At 36.2% G+C, this 19,979-nt stretch overlaps 1 protein-coding gene across 1 annotated transcript; it reads right to left on the reverse strand.

The window, feature by feature from the left end:
- Positions 1–762: 762 nt before the first annotated feature.
- Positions 763–19,681, reverse strand: LOC125802383 (zinc finger protein 271-like). Its single transcript, XM_049480273.1, has 2 exons — positions 19,595–19,681; positions 763–3,239 (listed from the first exon to the last, which is right to left on the reverse strand). The coding sequence occupies exon 2, from the start codon at positions 3,106–3,108 to the stop codon at positions 1,885–1,887; it is 1,224 nt and encodes a 407-aa protein (XP_049336230.1). The 5' UTR covers positions 3,109–3,239; positions 19,595–19,681; the 3' UTR covers positions 763–1,884.
- Between the last annotated feature and the right edge of the window lie 298 nt (positions 19,682–19,979).

The following is a 19,979-nucleotide window of genomic DNA, read 5'->3' on the forward strand; positions in this document are numbered from 1 at the left end:
ATCGGCTAGAACGCATAAACCATTGGGTTTCTAGGAATCTGAACCACTAACAGGACCCACTTACACCACAACTTAGGTGACTTTGAAGCTCAGATGGTTTAAATACTTCAGGTAAAGGAGAAATCTGTTGTGAAACTGACTTGTATTGAAACATGACGGGTACGAATAGTTGAATAACGCACCTCAATTCTTCCCCAGTATTCCCAAATACAGTGCTTTTATCCAATGCTCCCAGCAGACTTACAATACTAGCGATATGATATGGACCATATCGTTATTCATGCAAAGAAATGGCTATTTTTTCACCTTTACACCTTTAACTTCATAGATAGTTTGTTAAAAATGACACGTTAGATTGAAGTTATGGGGACAGATTTCAAAATTGTCACTAAAAATGCAAGAATATTAGAGATATTTTCGCCAACATCTGGAATTATTACCACGTAGTTCATTTTGCAATCTGAATCCTAACCTACCAATTTGTTTGGGCATTTTCAAAGCTCTCACAAAACTTTTACAGCCAACTACAACTCAATTATGCATTTTGATACTCTCGGGGGGTAAATGGCGGTGGGCTATTAAACAAAAGTTCGTACTTATATTTCACTACACTCTCCAAGTCCATTTCACACCGAATTCGTCCTTTGCGTGCCAGTTAGTATTTACCAAATAATAACATTAGACAGTCTCAGGATGGATAGGTTCCAGGTCACAGAAAGGTTATCAACCATATTGTGAGAAAAAACGCTGAGATTGCAGATCTTGCAATATAAAAGCCTTTTATTGAAACACACAGATGAATACCTATAGAGGTGAAGCAATACAAAGACAATAGTTGGTACTGGATAAAAACAATCAATGAACTAAATTAACTGGATATTCTTAGTAACTTTGGAGATTAAAAAATCTTAAGCAAGATATATCTAATAATAAAAAGAGAATAAACTAGAGTAATACAACACAAACAAATATCCATGTAGATCCCTCTATGGTAACAGATATTTAATCAGACCGACTGAACCATAGACAAACGAGAACAACAGCAGGGGTAATAAATAAGCCTGCAAACTTACTGTGCTACACAAGTCTGGAGTGGGTTGATTTCAGTATTAGAACTACGGCTGGAGCGTTTTATTTAACCTCTGGAAAAGATTTTGTTGGTCTCTCTGCGGGGTCTGGATGCTCCACACGGCAGTACCCAGCACAGTGTCGTCTCTCTGTGGCTCTGGGTCTCACTTTTGGGAGCACACTCTCTGGAGTGGCTCAGGTGGTGGTCGTCTCCTTTCATATGGGCAGCCTGGTAGTTAATAGCATTAAGCTAAGCTATGCTAAGCTTGGGGAACTGAGGACGGCTTCCACAGAGTAAAAACAGAGGTACTAGAAATGAATAGAAATAATAAAATCTGAAAGCGAAGAAAAGCGATAGAAAAGCGATTAAATGCTTTCAAAACCTTCTAATCATCAGCACTGAAGGTTTGGTACTGAACGTTTAGTTGCAAGCTAAGAATCCTAATCTACTCCTAACAACTACAACATCTAAATTTTAAGTTAAGTTATGCTAACCTAACATCTGGTGCAAGCACTGTAAGTGCCCTCGCTCGAACTTAAACGACCTTCCCTTCTTCAGAACTGAACTCCTACCGTAACTACCCTAAAAACTGAGCTCTGTCTCACAAAGAATGTCCTGAAACATCAAATATACGAGAAAACATAACATGTAATTCAATAAACATCATCCCTGGATAAGAATCATTTTGCTGAACCTGTAAAATCCATTGTTAAATTCAGTTCATGTTTGTTTCTGGTGGAACGTGTCCCAAGTGACAAGGTGAAACATTTGTGCAGGATAAGGTGTTCTGTCCAAAAGATTTACAATTTGCACTTTTAATTGTCGTGGGACAAATTTGAGATAGTTTTCTCTCCTGTGTGAATGCGCTGGTGATTTTTTAGATTATTCTGTTGAGTAAAACTCTTCCCACAGTCTGAGCAGTAATACGGTTTCTCTCCTGTGTGAATGCGCTGGTGTTTTATGAGAGCACTCATTTCAGTACAACTCTTCCCACACTCTGAGCAGTGATACGGTTTCTCTCCTGTGTGAATGCGCCGGTGTATTTTGAGATTACCCTGTTGAGTAAAACTCTTCCCACAGTCTGAGCAGTGATACGGTTTCTCTCCTGTGTGAATGCGCTGGTGTTTTTTGAGAGTACTCTGTTCATTAAAACTCTTCTCACAGTCTGAGCAGGAATACGGTTTCTCTCCTGTGTGAATGCGTTGGTGTATTTCGAGTTTACTCTGTTGAGTAAAACTCTTCCCACAGTCTGAGCAGGAATACGGTTTCTCTCCTGTGTGAATGTGCTGGTGCAGTTTGAGTTTACTCTGTTGAGTAAAACTCTTCCCACATTCTGAGCAGTGATACGGTTTCTCTCCTGTGTGAATGCGCTGGTGCAGTTTGAGATTACTCTGTAGATTAAAACTCCTCCCACAGTCTGAGCAGTGATAAGGTTTCTCTCCTGTGTGAATGCGTTGGTGTATTTTGAGATTACTCTCTTGATTAAAACTTTTCCCACAGTCTGAGCAGTGATATGGTTTCTCTCCTGTGTGAATGCGTTGATGTATTTTAAGATGATTCTCTTGATTAAAACTTTTCCCACAGTCTGTGCAGTGATACGGTTTCTCTCCTGTGTGAATGCGCTGGTGTTGTTTGAGAGTACTCAGTGCAGTAAAACTGTTCCCACAGTCTGAGCAGTGATACGGTTTCTCTCCTGTGTGAATGCGCTGGTGTGTTTTGAGATTACTCAGTTGATTAAATCTCTTCCCACAGTCTGAGCAGTGATACGGTTTCTCTCCTGTGTGAATGCGTTGGTGCAGTTTGAGAGTAATCTGTTGATTAAAGCTCTTCCCACAGTCTGAGCAGTGATACGGTTTCTCTCCTGTGTGAATGCGCTGGTGTTTTTTGAGATCACTCTGTTGGTTAAAACTCTTCCCACAGTCTGAGCAGTGATATGGTTTCTCTCCTGTGTGAATGCGCTGGTGTTTTTTGAGATCACTCCGTTTAGTAAAACTCTTGGCAGAGTGCTGATGTTTCTCCATGTCGGGACTTGGCTTCATTTGTCTGTTAAATGTATCAAACAATTTCTTTGTTTTCTGAAGATTCTTCAGGACGGCTTCTGCTTCGCCTCTTTCAGCAGATTAACATTGCTCTTAGTGAAATATGAATTTCAGGAGAATATTTTTCATTTCTGGAAAACACAAAGAAAAATATTAAAATAAAAGCAGGTCAATAAACTGAAGAGAACTGCCTGAATCAGTTACACTATATAGACAAGACTACTGGGACATCTTCATATTACCATAAAAGCATTTGTACTTTTATCCCATTCTAAGTCATTCTAAGTGAGTGATGTTACCCTTGAATCTGAAGCTTTGAGGCGTGTGTCGTAAAAAACGACACGCATTGGTTCGAACCACTGTGCCGATGCTTGATTCCTTCGACATTGATCACGTGACCAAAGATGTCCGAAGCTTTTTCCTTTACATCAATTTATAAAAGATTCTGATAGCAGTTCATTATTTTCCACCACATTAGCTTCAGACTAACAGTGATATGCACTCTTGAGTTCAAGACGTTTTTTTTTTTCTCTCACAAGCAAACCTGGGTACTTATTGGCAAAACTGGGTTAATTATTGTATTATAACAAATATTATTTTATACAATACACAGTATCAGTGGAGACTTATTTCATGCATCTACATACCATCACAGCTCCAGAAATGACATTTTTAATTAGCTCAATCATAAAAGATGTGTTTGTATCTTTAAAATAAATATAAAAAGAAACGCAAATGGATGGATGTCGGACAATGCAGCATCTACTCATGTCTGAAATGTCTACACTCTCATTTAGGAAGAAGTGCAGAAAGGTTTGTATCCAAATTAAAAGAGTAAAATTTGTCCTGGCTTGGTGAAGATATTGGCAGCTGTGTTGTCTTTACCTACCAATTAAAAACATTGGTAACATTGGCTATCTAGATAACATTAGCTACTTTGTTAAAAAGGCACTGGTAACATTAGCCAGCTAGATAACATTAGCTACTTGGTTAAAAAAGCACTGGTAACATTAGCCAGCTAGATAACATTAGCTACTTGGTTAAAAAAGCACTGGGAATAATGGTTAGCTACACATTAGATAGAGAACATTATATACTGGGGTTAAAACTTTAGCTAGCTAGGAAATGTTAACTACTGGTTAAAACCGCTGGTAACATTAGCTAGCTGACTAACCTAAGTACTTTGGTCCCCTATTATGGGCCAGTTCTGCCTATTAAACAGCTCTCTTTCTCTCTCTGCCAGTCGCATTAAGGAAACACGTCAGCTCCCACTGTAGATGAACACTTAACCATTATTACCACATAAATAAATCACATCATAAAACATTTTACTATAGCTAACTCTTTGAAATCTGTGGATAAAAAAACTGTGTGGAACACGCACAGCATATTTTTTATGTACCACGAACGACAGAAAAATATCGAATAACAAGAGCAGTTTTGTTAAAAGAATACAGCTACTTACATTCATTTTGAAGGTAAATTAAGGTTTTAGCCACCTTTACCTAGCCAATGCTATCTAGACAGCTACCTAAGCTAGCAGGCAATTCCAAACAACAAAATACTATTAGCAGCCTGAATGTCTTAAACACATTAAATTTGTGATAAGTTGTTGTTATATAGCCTAAATGGTAGGATAATGTACAAGCTGTCTGTAATGGTTAATCCTTACTTAGTAACGCTTTACTCTAATCTGACCCTTTTTTTCAGTAATGATTAATCTAACGCGTTACTATTTCCAAACCAGTAATCAGAATAAAGTTACTTATCCAAGTCACTGTGCTAATGTTACTGTGCGTCCACACCGAACGCTGTGAGCGACAAAGCACCCGGAAGTCATTCATTTTCAATGAGAGCGAGCGACACTGGGCGACAGGCAGCGACGCAGCGCGATGCGAAGCAGACGGTTTGAGTGACGCGAAAGAGTTGACCAGAACTTAACTTTATGCAAATGAGCAGTGACGCGCGGCGCCGACTACCAATCAGAAGCAGATTCTCATATGTCCGGCCTGAAATCGCTGCTCTGATTTTCGGTTCCTAACTGAAGATTTATTCCGCCTGCAAAACGGAGAGTGGGAACAGAACTGAACTAAACTGAGCTGATCTGAGGTAAAATACTTCACAACACCAGCAGCTACCCCACTGTACTACTATCCTTAGAGAATTACCTTATTTAATAGAAAACTGTATATTAAAACTGAGGAAATTATTTATTAAATTAACAGAACGATTTATGACAACTAAGGGAATAATTTATTAAATGAACAGAACCTTTTATTGAAACAAAGGGAACTATTTATTAAAGTTAACGTACCAATTTATTACAACTGAAGAAAGTATTTATTAAATTTAAGCGATTTATTAAAACTGAGGGAATTATTTATGAAATTTAGAACGATTTAATTAAAACAGAGATTTTTTTTATTAAATTAACAGAACAATTTATTCAACTGAGGGAATTATGTATTACATTTAACAGAAAGATTTATTAAAACTGAGGGAATTATTTATTAAATTAAGTAAGTAATATATTACAGGATATTGACAAATCCTTCACCTAACAGCTGAGGTTATGCATAGGGCTCAGCCAGGATCTACTACTCACTCAACTAAAAACAATAGCCAAAACCACCACAATCTGATACTGGCTCGACAAGGAGCCAGATACACAGCCTAAAACTATGTTCATGGTCCATTGCCTCAACTGCCAAGTATCCAGACCTACCGAAAAATAACCAATGAACAAACAGAATCCCTCCTTAATCTATGCTCACTTCCTTTAACTATGGCAACAACACACTAACCACAGCACCCTACCTAAGCACAATCACACACAATAAATGACATAAGTTGCGTGAGCAGAACACAGCAACCACTACCATCTGATACAGGCTCAACAAGAATCCAGAAGCATAGCGAACTATGTTCATGATCCGTGCCTCAACTGCCAAGTACTCAGACTGCAAAAATTCATGAGACAAATTACTACAAGAACAGCAGGACCACACCAATCCTCTTCATCCAAACTCTAAACCATTGGTTTACTCACCCCACTCCACTGTTTCACTCTTAAGATGTGATTACAAAATAAAACTAGGCCAAAATAACAAAAGCACACATGATGTCAGCCTGAACCATATACACGGTTTTGTTTTGTAAAACCACTCCTCGCTGCCCTGCAGAGAACAACAGGTTCAATGTTCAGTTTTACAGTGTTTTATATGTCAGGTCAAGAAAGACTTTATTTTATAATTTTTATAAAAACAATCATTTATGTTAAGTTAATTAAAGGTATTTAATTTTTATAAAAACTTTTTTTCAGGAAATAGTTCAACTTTAAATGTCTAGAGATACATTGTTGCTGTCAAAAATGCATTTTCCAATAAAGGGAGTATTGGCAAAACTGGTTATAATGTACCGCGGTCACGCCATCTGCACTTAGAAAACGCTCGGTCGCGCTATCCACACCGAAAACTGGAGTGCGCGTCTAAACCGTGTTTTACTGTAGCAGCGTGCACAGCGCACCCGGAGGAGCGGAGACTGGCGCTTCTCGTGCAGAGACTTAAAATGGAACAGAAACGAGTTTTACACCTAAATAAACATGATTTAACGAGGTCTAATCCACAAATATACACCAGAAAGACCACTTCTTATCTGTAGAACAGTGTAACGTTTTGAAAAGGGTTGGAGTGTTATTAAATAAGCAAATCAAATTGTTATAAAATCACAGCCCTAAATTCTTAAAGATCTTATTCTCATGTATCCCAGATATATGTTTGAAGTGATATTACTGTATCATTTTTGAGTAATTGAATACCAAAACTATCTATTCGGTTTTGTATAAAAGGGATTTTGGAGTGCTATAAAACCAAAAAAATCTAATTCTTCTTAAATCAGAACATGAAATCCTTAAATAATACCTTCCATACTATTAATGTCATGCATGTATACTGATTGTACAGTATCATTTTGGAGTAAATGAATACCAAACTTAGGAAAAATGTATATTCGGTTGTGCATAAACCAGATTTCAGAGTCCTATAAAACATGCAAATCAAATTGTTATCCAATGAAACCAAGAAAGTCTTGACAATCACATTGCATACTATTAATGACATGAGTAACAAATGATATTACTGTATCATTCTGGAGTAATTGAAGACCAAACTTAGGAAAAATGTCTATTCGGTTGTGCATAGACCACATTTCAGAGTCCTAGAAAACCAGCAAATCAAATTGTTATCCAATGGCACTAACAAAGTCTTGAAGGACACATTCTATACCATTAATGACAGGAGTAACAAGTGATATTACTGTATAATTTTGGAATAATTGAATACCAAACTTAGGAAAAATGTCTATTCGGTTGTGCATAAACCAGATTTCAGAGTCCTATAGAACCAGTAAATCAAATTGTTATCCAATGCCACTAATAAGGTCTTGAAAAACACATTCTATACTATTAATGTTATGGGTATCAAGTCATATTACTGTATCATTTTGGAATAATTGAATACCAAACATAGGAAAAATGTCTATTCGTTTGTGCATAAACCAAATCCTATAAAACCAGCAAATCAAATTGTTGTCTAATAAAACCAAAACAGTCTTGAAGAAAATATTCCAATCTACCAAGAACATTAGTCACAAGTGATATTACTGTGTCATTTTTGAGTAATTGCATAGCAAATTTAGAAAAAAAATGCCTGTTCAGTTGTGCATAAACCAGATTTTGGAGTCCTATAAACCATCAAATCAAATTGTTATCCAATGGAACCAAGTCCTTCTTGATAAACACATTCCATACTAGTTTTATAGGACCCCGAAATCTGGTTTATTCACAACCGAATAGACATTTGGTATCCAATTAATCCAAAATTATACAGTAATATCACTTGTTAAATATTAAAAAAATATTTAACACGCGAAAAATGTCTATTCGGTTGTGCATAAACCAGATTTTAAGGTCCCATAAAACCAGCAAATTAAATTGTTATCCAATGCCACCAAGACATTCTTGAAAATCACATTCCATACTATCATTGACATGAGTAACAAATGATATTACTGTATCATTCTGGAGTAATTGAATACCAAACTTAGGAAAAATGTCTATTCGATTGTGCATAATTTTTTAGAGTCCTAAAAAAACAGTAAATCAAATTGTTATCAAATGCCACCAAGACAGCCTTAAAGAACACATTCCATACTAGTAAGGACATGAATAACAAAGGATATTACTGTATCATTTTGGAGTAATTGGATACCAAGCTTAGGAAAAATGTCTATTTTCTTTTGCATAAACCAGATTTTAAGGTCCTATAAAACCTGCAAATCAAATTGTTATCCAATGCTACCAAGACTACCTTAAGAAACACATTCCTTACTATTAATGACGTGAGTAACAAAGGATATTACTGTATCATTTTGGATTAATTGGATACCAAATTTAGGAATAAATGTCTATTCGGTTGTGCAAAAACCTGATTTCGGAGTCCTACAAAACCAGCAAATCAAATTGTTATCCAATGCCACCAAGACTGTCTTGAAGAACACATGTCATACTATTAATGGCATGAGTGAAAAGTCATATTACTGTATTATTTTGGAGTAATAGAATACCAAACTTAGGAAAAATGTCTATTCAGTTGTGATAAACCACATTTTGGAGTCCTATAAAACCAGCAAATCAAATTGTTATCCAATGCAACTAATAACGTCTTGAAAACCACATTCTATACTATTATTGACATGAGTATCAAGTGATATTACTTTATCATTTTGGAGTAATTGAATACCAAACTTAGAAAAAATGTTTATTCGATTGTGCATAAACCAGATTTCTGAGTCCTAGAAAACCAGCAAATCAAATTGTTATCCAATGGCACTAACAAAGGCTTGGAAAACACATTCTATACCATTAATAACATATGTATCAAGTGATTTTACTGTACCATTTTGGAGTAATTAAATATCAAACATACAAAAAATGTTAATTCACTTTTGCATAAACCAGATTTCAGAGTCCTATAAAACCAGCAAGTCAAATTGTTATCCAATGCCACCGAGACAGCCTTAAAGAAGACATTCCATACTATGCATGACATGAGTATCAAGTGATTTTACTGTATCATTTTGGAGTAATTGGATACCAAACTTGGAAAAAATGTCTATTCAGTTGTGCATAAACCACATTTCAGAGTCCTATAAAACCAGCAAATCAAATTGTTATCCAATGCCACTGAGACAGCCTTAAAGAAGACATTTCATACTATTAGTGACGTCAGGAACAAAGGATATTACTGTATCATTTTGGAGTAATTGGATACCAAACCTAGGAAAAATGTATATTCGGTTGTTCATAAAGCAGATTTCGGAGTCCTATAAAACCAGCAAATCAAATTGTTATCCAATGCCACCAATACAGCCTTAAATAACACATTCCATTTTATTAATGACATGAGTATCAAAGAACATTACTGTATCATTTTGGAGTAATTGGATACCAAACATAGAAAAAAATTCTATTTGGTTGTGCATAAACCAGATTTCGGAGTCCTATAAAACCAGCAAGTCAAATTGTTATTCAATGCCACTGAGACAGCCTTAAAGGGGACATTCCATACTATGCATACCATGAGTATCAAGTGATTTTACTGTATCATTTTGGAGTAATTGGATACCAAACATAGGAAAAATGTATATTCTGTTGTGCATAAACCAGATTTCAGAGTCCTATAAAACCAGCAAATCCAAATGTTATCCAATACCACCAAGACAGCCTGTCGTGGAAATCGACAAAGACAGTCAACGAGCCGGGATGCCAAAAAGAGAAGGTTTTTATTTTGAAGTTGCAAAAGGAAAAGCAAAGCAATGAATGAAAATGAAAAAAGTCAGGAAAGATCGGAAAAAGCCCCGTTTCTGTGTCGACTGGGCATTTTTATACAGTCCCCCCCTGCATACATGAGGCAATGCCAAACTCGTGATCTGTTTGGAACAGATCACTACCAAATATAAAAAGAGGAACAGAAACTGCACGTACCAGAAGATAAGCTTTTTAGGAGAGAATAATTCATGAATCAGAAAACACCATTTGCTATGACCCGCTAGTCTCCAGGCAGAACTCAATTTTCATCTCTTTAGGCCTCAAATCTGAGCCTGTATGTCCCAGGAGCAGAGAATACACAGTTCACATAAAATCAATGATAACATACTGATTGAATGATTAACAGGATGAATATTGAATGATTAACAGTAATAATCAGTATAATTGATTATGAATACATGAAGTAAATCAGGAATACATGGAATAAATGTTGATTTTCCCCCACATTTCCCCCCTTTTAATCAAAAATTTTCATTTTGATTAAACAATAAGAAAAAAATAATAATAATAATAATAATTTTCAACACATAAATGCTGATTACAATGATATCTGTGATGGTCAAATGCACAATGTCCTGCTGTTGTCCTGCTCCCAGAGCAACAAGGAAAAAATACATGAAAATCATCGTCTATAGTGGTTTGGCTTCCTTTTTCTCGTAGACTACCTCAGCCCCACGTACGAAGAGCTTTATTCTGGCTCTTGATGTTGTGTGATAAGACTATGTGTGTTTTTAATGAGATGTGTTTAATAGTCTCTGTATGTAGTGTACTTTGACGCAAACGAAACGTTGCTGAATGAGTTACTTCCTCAATTTCGCTCCTCGGTCACAGCCAGGCACTGACGCCCCTGCTGTGTGCTGTCTGCTGCTGTGGGCAATTTCAGCTGCCCCTCCTTCCTGCTGCGGCCTTCGTCTGAGTCAGACGATTCAGCTGCTGCTGTCTCGTCTCCTCCCGCTTGCTCTGTGAGCGATCTCTGTTGCTGCACAGCTGTAGAACCCTCGCCTTTCAGTTGATCTGCGTGCGTTGTTCTCTCAGTCACCTGGAAAGGCTCAATCCAGCCATGCTCGTTCCCCTTTCGTGCGCAATGGCGGAGTAGCCCTCACTCTGTGTCTGGACTGGTCCACCTTTGCACCACGTTCTCCTTCTCCCCCTGTGTAAACAGATCTGAAACAAGACTTTCGATTCGTTATAATCATGTTTAAGGTTCTCTATTCATTTTGGAAGTCTGTTAAGGGGTCCTCCGTGTCTCCTTCCTGCAAGTTAAAATACATGGTTAAAATACATTTATCACACTTAACTTGAGCTCTAATTTCCCCTTGGAAGTTAATTATTTCATATTTAAATTTTGTCTGTGCACAGATTTCAGCCCAATTTTGTTTTCTTACCTTCTTCAGTTGTCCTTATTTTCAGTTATACTCAATCATGATCTTTACTGTCAAAAGTGCTTTAAATCCCTAACATTTAGTCATTTTCAATTTTAAATTGCAACATTTAATTATCAACACCATTAATTACTGTTTTTTTTCCTTACTTTTGTTCACATCCCTTTCCCTTTTAGTGTAACTGCTTCCCCATGGCTATAACTAATCTCTTATAGCCAAATTAGCTTTTACAAACACCTAGTTTACCACTAGACACACACTATGTCTCATGCACACACACAAACGCACACACAAGTACACATAAACAAACTCAAACACTTCTACTTCCACTCTCACAAACACTAACCAAGCTAAAGATCACACACCTCAATTCTGCACCATCATTGTACAGACCATATTTTACTGCTTCACAGCCCAAAGCTGCTGCTTTAAACGCACCTGCTGTTAAACCTACCACTGAATGCTTCCTGCATATCTTCTTATATTGTATTGATAATACTACATAGATAATAAATAAGGAACAAACATATGGAAATATATCTGAATCATGTTTATTATCATTGCTCCATGCAAACTTTTGATGATCAGCTGCTCTATTCTCCCATTCATCTCCACACTGATTGATATAATATCAGGGCCCAAAGTTTTAAACTCTGCACAAACTACACATAATGTGGCTTTTGTCTCAGGAATGGTTCCATGTTGATGTACTGGGCTTTCTTGGGTTACTTTTGCTTTAACTTTTGCATCACCGCTTGTGGCTATATTATTTTACCTGCCACTTTAATTTTCTGCGGTGTGCTATTTATTAAGAAATTATGATTCTGACTTTATTCAGTTCCCAAGATTTTTATAAAGCCTTGATTTCTAGATTTAGTTGATTTTATTTAGTGCTTTAAGAATTGGTATAAGTGGAACGTGATTATTTTTCTCTGTATCAATCGTTCCATTACAAACAATAATATTATCAATATTAATAAACACAGATGTTATGCTTTGCTTTGTCCACGTTATTATAGCAAGTAAATCCGAGCAATGCTTTACATTTACTTTTCAATATTTTCAATATGTATTTATGCATATACAATGCCAAGCAGATTGCTTTTCACAATTATCAACAATACATATATTTCCTTAAACAATTTATCAAATCCCACTTACTGTTTCCCTTGCTCCAAAAGTGTCTCACATGTTGAATAGTGAAAGTTCAATTTTGTGATTTCTAAGTTTCTTATTTCTTCTTTTTAAATTAGGATTGGGTGTGTCTTAAAGTTAAGACTGTTACAATATTGCTGAGAGTAATTGCTCATCTGCATAGAGGTTGTTTTAAAACCAAACTTTAAAAGATAAAACAAGCTAAAAGTTTAAAAAAAAAATGCTCTATATCTATAAAATAATTATTGGGCAAATAATGGTGGCAATAATGATCATCTATTTACCTCTCCCCCTTTTTCTGAAACAGAATTTCTGTTTCAGAAAACTTAACGCAAAATTGCTTCACCCTCTTTACTGTCCATTGGGCCGGTCTGCCCTGCCCAGGCCTCCACTGAACACACCCCCCATCACGTCATTCATCCACTCACTCCCCCCTGGGCTGCGCTTCCCTTCCACGATGTTTTCTCCGTTTTCTGTTGAAATGCATGTGGTGGTCAGATCGAGACTGTGCCTGTCTTAGGTTGTCCCTGTGTAATATGTTGGGATCTTACCCGTCTTTGGCTAACCAGCCTAGCCCACTGAACCACACACAGCGTAGCAGCACTGTTTCATCAACATTCAGTGCTGTAGTGTTTCTGCAGGGAGCACAAACCCAGGTATGTCACACTGTCACAAACTCACACTCTGGTGTTCGCCGTGAAAGCCTGTGCAAGGCACCGAGTACCCATGGTTTATTATTTGTTATTATTGTATACAGATTTTCCTTATTACCATCAGTATCACCCCTTCTCTCCCACTGAATTTAGCTTAAATTATTTGCTTTGATAACACTGCTCTGGAATAGACCCAAAAGAGTGCATGTCAATGAATAATTATTCAGATTTGGCATCTGTATCTCACAGATGTACCACAAGGTTAAAGTTTGGTCCAGTTTTATTTAATATATATATATAAATTATATTACTGGCTCTGCTTCTTCAGATTGCAAACTTTACCATTATGCAGATGAAACAATTTTATATTGCTTAGCTGATTTTGTTCATGCTACAGCCAGAAAATTATGCATTTGTTTTATAGGTGGCATTGTATAAGCATGAAAACTAAATCTATGCCGTTTTCCAGATCTCTTTCTAGTCTAATTTAATACTGTAAAGCAAAACAGAGAGCTGCATTTTCAAACTCATTGTATTTCCCCTTATTTAAAATGAGAAAGACCCAATTCACTAAAGCTTGTAGTTTCATTTTCAAATAAATAAGGTTTTTTTCTCATTGGTTTCTGAAATCAACTATCCCTCTTATGAGGATCAAAATGTAACATAGAGAAATTAGATATTACATCCGTCTTATATAAGTCTCATTCAGCTAGGACTGAACTGAGATCAGTCTGAATGAGAAACGAATAGTAAGATAATTGACTAAATCACCTGATAAAAAGCTGTGTTTGGAATGGCTCACTCATTAATTCATTCACTATTCACTATGTAGCATTTTCTATTTATTAAACTTATTTATTTAACAATCAAACAAGAAACCATGTTTATTTGTCCTGCTCTGAGGACATCTTACACAGCAGTACTGCATGGCATAGTATATTTTGGAATTTCCAGTTACTTTTATTTTTAATTTGTTTTGCTAACCAACCCCATAATCCCTTTATTAAATTCTATAAATTCTATCCAGTCACATACCTCTCCGACATTATTCAACAACTTAATTATTTATATTAACATTTTTCCCAACCTTGCTTACATTAAAGTACACTGTACTCATGATTGGGTATCCACATTTTCACATTTTTATTTTAGAACTGTCTTATAGCGTATGCATATGTATATTATATTATATTTCTATTTCACATTAGTCACTGTCATAATAGATGTCATTGCACTTTACTCTGTTAATTATTTAATTATTTATGACCATTAGTAACATCTACTGCACTGCTCCGTTTACAGATAGATCTTTACCTTGTATATTTAGGTTTTTTATATCCTTATATTTTCTTATATATATATATATATATATACATACACATCTACCCACACAAAAGCCTTTTCCTTTTCTGTTCGCCTCTGTGTATTATTCTATTTCCCTACTGAACTTATGTTCTATTTTCTATGATATCTCACAAGCGTTAATTCACAATTAAAAATCAACCTCTCAGTCTAAAACCCAATAGGCTGGACCAACTCCACCTATTCCACCTTGGACTCCTCCCCTGCAGTGGGACTCATCCATTTCCTATTTCGTTGTCACTCACGACTTCGTACACACACTCTTTAATTCGCTGCCATACACTTTCTCACTCACTGCCACACACACATTCTTTCTCTCCGCCAACACAAGATACACATTTTCTGTTTCTCTCTCAGGAAAACTGGACCCGCACACTTTCACACTCACAGGTACACTTTTAATCCCTTTAACAGACACTCGTACACCCTTTTCTTTTCCTCTCTGTCAGTCGCACTGTCGCACACACTTCTGTTTCACTCACTCTAAACAGGAAAAGACGAGAGGATAAAACCCAGACAGAAAAATTTAGAAGTGAGAAAAGAACGGAAGCGGTGCGGAGCAAAGCCAAAAAAAAATTTAGATAGCAAAAACATTTATAAGACACTTGTCTTTCGGCATCCCCGTTCATTTCCCCTTAGAAAAATGTACTTTAACAAAGTTTCCCCTCTGGCCCGAAACCCCCCGCTCTCAACACACAGATGAGGGATCGATCCATTTTTCTTTACCAGCAGGTTCGCGACTCTATCGCTGTGCCTATGTGCTCACAGCCCCGTCAGACTGTGCCCTCCGTTTTCTCACCAAAAAACCAGGGGAAAAAATCTTTAACCTTTAAATATCGTCATACAAAGGCGGGTTATCCGGCCCCAGGAACCAGTTTTTTCTGGGCTATGCCCCAAATCTTGGATTGAGGCAAACACACAGCACCAAAAAAAAATTACAGGTTCCTCCTTTTGCCTCTAACCTCTTCACATCAACTCAGACTGTGTGCCAGGGGGCTCAAACCAGACGAAGAAAGATATAAAAATATACTCACACGTGGTGCGGCTGCAGCGGCCCCGGACACCCCTCGACCCCCAGAGAAAACGCCTTTTCCTCTAAAAAACAGTTGAGGTTCTAAGGTTGGGTTTCTTTTTTTTTTAACCCAAGAGCGTCCTCCGCTTTTCTTGCAGGGTCTAGAGGTCCCGGTGCACGAGCCGCCCACCCAGGGACGCCAATTTGTCGTGGAAATCGACAAAGACAGTCAACGAGCCGGGATGCCAAAAAGAGAAGGTTTTTATTTTGAAGTTGCAAAAGGAAAAGCAAAGCAATGAATGAAAATGAAAAAAGTCAGGAAAGATCGGAAAAAGCCCCGTTTCTGTGTCGACTGGGCATTTTTATACAGTCCCCCCCTGCATACATGAGGCAATGCCAAACTCGTGATCTGTTTGGAACAGATCACTACCAAATATAAAAAGAGGAACAGAAACTGCACGTACCAGAAGATAAGCTTTTTAGGAGAGAATAATTCATGAATCAGAAAACACCATTTGCTATGACCCGCTAGTCTCCAGGCAGAACTCAATTTTCATCTCTTTAGGCCTCAAATCTGAGCCTGTATGTCCCAGGAGCAGAGAATACACAGTTCACATAAAATCAATGATAACATACTGATTGAATGATTAACAGGATGAATATTGAATGATTAACAGTAATAATCAGTATAATTGATTATGAATACATGAAGTAAATCAGGAATACATGGAATAAATGTTGATTTTCCCCCACAAGCCTTAAAGAACACATTCCATTTTATTAATGACATGAGTATCAAAGAACATTACTGTATCATTTTGGAGTAATTGGATACCAAACATAGAAAAAAATTCTATTTGGTTGTGCATAAACCAGATTTGGGAGTCCCATAAAACCAGCAAATCAAATTGTTATCCAATGACACTAACAAAGTCTTGAAGAACACATTCTATACTATTATTGACATGAGTATCAAGTGATATTACTGTATCATTTTGGATTAATTGGATACCAAACATAGAAAAAAATTTAAATGTCTATTCGGTTGTGCATAAACCAGATTTTAAGGTCCCATAAAAGCAGCAAATCAAATTTTTATCCAATTCCACTGAGACAGTCTTGCAGAACACATTCCATACTATTATTGACATGAGTAACAAGTGATATTACTGTATAATTTTGGATTAATTGGATACCAAATGTCTATTCGGTTGTGAATAAACCAGATTTCGGGGTCCTATAAAACTAGTATGGAATGTGTTTATCAAGAAGGACTTGGTTCCATTGGATAACAATTTGATTTGATGGTTTATAGGACTCCAAAATCTGGTTTATGCACAACTGAACAGGCATTTTTTTTCTAAATTTGCTATCCAATTACTCAAAAATGACACAGTAATATCACTTGTGACTAATGTTCTTGGTAGATTGGAATATTTTCTTCAAGACTGTTTTGGTTTTATTAGACAACAATTTGATTTGCTGGTTTTATAGGATTTGGTTTATGCACAAACGAATAGACATTTTTCCTATGTTCGGTATTCAATTATTCCAAAATTAAACAGTTATATCATTTGTTACTCATGTCAATAATAGTATGAAATGTGCTTTTCAAGACTTTATTAGTGACATTGGATAACAATTTGATTTGCTGGTTTTATAGGACTCCGAAATCAGGTTTTTGCACAACCGAATATACATTTTTCCTAAGTTTGGTATCCAATTACTCCAAAATGATACAGTAAAATCACTTGATACTCTTGTCAATAATAGTGTAGCATGTGTTCTTCAAGACTTTGTTAGTGCCATTGGATAACAATTTGATTTGCTGGTTTTATGGGACTCCGAAATCTGGTTTATGCACAACCAAATAGACATTTTTCCAAGTTTGGTATCCAATTATTTCAAAATGATACAGTAAAATCACTTGATACTCAAGTCATTCATAGTATAGAATGTGCCTTTCAAGACTGTATCAGTGGCATTGGATAACAATTTGATTTAATGGTTTGTAGGACTTTGAAATCTGGTTTATACAGAAGTGAATCAACATTTTTCGTATGTTTGATAATTAATTACTCCAAAATAGTAAAGTAAAATCACTTGATACTTATGTTATTAATAGTATAGAATGTGTTTTTCAAGACTTTATTAGTGGCATTGGATAACAATTTAATTTGCTGGTTTTATAGGACTCTGAAATGTGGTTTATGCAAAAGTGAATCAACATTTTTCGTATGTTTGATATTTAATTACTCCAAAATGGTACAGTAAAATCACTTGTTACTCATGTCATTAATAGTATGGAATGTGTTTTTCAAGACTGTCTAGGTGGCATTGGATAACAATTTGATTTGCTGGTTTTATGCGACCTTAAAATCTGGTTTATACACAACTGAATAGACATTTTTTCTAAGTTTGGTATCCAATTAATCCAAAATTATACAGTAATATCACTTATTACTCATGTTAATAATAGAATGGAATGTGTTCTTCAAGACAGTCTCGGTAGCATTTGATAACAATTTAATTTGCTGGTTTTACAGGACTCCAAAATCAGGTTTTTGCGCAACCAAATAGACATTTTTCCTAAGCTTCGTATTCAATTACTCCAAAATGATACAGTTATATCCTTTGTTACTCATGTCATTAATAGTATGGAATGTGTTCTTCAAGAATGTCTTAGTGGCATTGGATAACAATTTGATTTGCTTGTTTTATAGGACTCTGAAATCTGATTTATGCAAAAGTAAATTAACATTTTTTGTATGTTTGATATTTAATTACTCCAAAATGGTACAGTAAAATCACTTGATATATATGTTATTAATAGTATAGAATGTGTTTTCCAAGACTTTGTTAGTGCCATTGGATAACAATTTGATTTGCTGGTTTTATAGGACTCTGAAATGTGGTTTATGCACAACCGAATAGACATTTTTCCAAGTTTGGTATCCAATTAATCCAAAATGATACAGTAATATCACTTGTTACTCATGTCATTAATAGAATGGAATGTTTTCTTCAAGACTTTCTTGGTTTCATTGGATAGCAATTTGATTTGAAGGTTTTATAGGACACCGAAATCTGGTTTATGCACAACCGAATATACATTTTTCCTAAGTTTGGTATTCATTTACTCCAAAATGATACTGTACAATCAGTATACATGCATGACATTAATAGTATGGAAGGTATTATTTAAGGATTTCATGTTCTGATTTAAGAAGAATTAGATTTTTTTTGGTTTTATAGCACTCCAAAATCCCTTTTATACAAAACCGAATAGATAGTTTTGGTATTCAATTACTCAAAAATGATACAGTAATATCACTTCAAACATATATCTGGGATACATGATAATAAGATCTTTAAGAATTTAGGGCTGTGATTTTATAACAATTTGATTTGCTTATTTAATAACACTCCAAACCTTTTCAAAACGTTACACTGTTCTACAGATAAGAAGTGGTCTTTCTGGTGTATATTTGTGGATTAGACCTCGTTAAATCATGTTTATTTAGGTGTAAAACTCGTTTCTGTTCCATTTTAAGTCTCTGCACGAGAAGCGCCAGTCTCCGCTCCTCCGGGTGCGCTGTGCACGCTGCTACAGTAAAACACGGTTTAGACGCGCACTCCAGTTTTCTGTGTGGATAGCGCGACCGAGCGTTTTCTAAGTGCAGATGGCGTGACCGCGGTTATAATGTTTATGTTAAGGCGGCGGGAGGTGGTGTTTGCAGCTGCTGAAAGTAACTAATAAAGTAACTTGTAAAGTAACTTAGTTTATCAGTAATCGGATTACTTTTTCAAAGTAACTATACCATCACTGGGTATTGGTAACAACACTGGGTCATTTTACAAGCTAGTTTTGCTAATGCTAATGCTAAATTGCTAAATCTAGGCTTACTGTAAATAAACAGAAGCGCTTTCAACACCCAAATAAACACTTAGATATGCGAGCTTCACCACCCCCACCACAGCCGCCCCCTGAGAGAGGTGAGAAAGAGAGAGAGAGAGAGAGAGAGTGTGTGTTTACCTTCTGTAGTTCAGCTGATCCTGCTCTTCCTCCTCTCCAGCTACAGACCCGGGAAGCTCAGCCTCATCCGGGTTATGTAGAGCCCCGCCCCCTCCCCCGCTATATCACATTATACCCCATCACCGCTAGAGGGAGCCCGCGAGGGAGTCCTCAATGCATGGAGCTGAATGGAGCTAAACAGCTAAAACTCCAATTTAAAACACTGTATAACTACTTCTCTGGGGGTTTTCCTTTAATTTTACAAAGTAGAACAAAGTATTTTACTAAAATAAGAAAGAAAACGTACTCCTATATTTCCATTTTCTACAACTATTTTTTTTTTTATTTAGTAGATTTACTAGCATTACTGCTACTGATGCTGGAGTTACACACAGAACTACACACT

This window comes from Astyanax mexicanus, chromosome 6 (assembly GCF_023375975.1).
Source record: "Astyanax mexicanus isolate ESR-SI-001 chromosome 6, AstMex3_surface, whole genome shotgun sequence".
Taxonomy (NCBI): Eukaryota; Metazoa; Chordata; class Actinopteri; order Characiformes; family Acestrorhamphidae; genus Astyanax; species Astyanax mexicanus.

What these genes read in the sequence shown, in the direction of transcription:
- LOC125802383 (XM_049480273.1), bottom strand. Translation starts at nt 3,108, where the DNA reads ATGAAGCCAAGTCCCGACATGGAGAAACATCAGCACTCTGCCAAGAGT.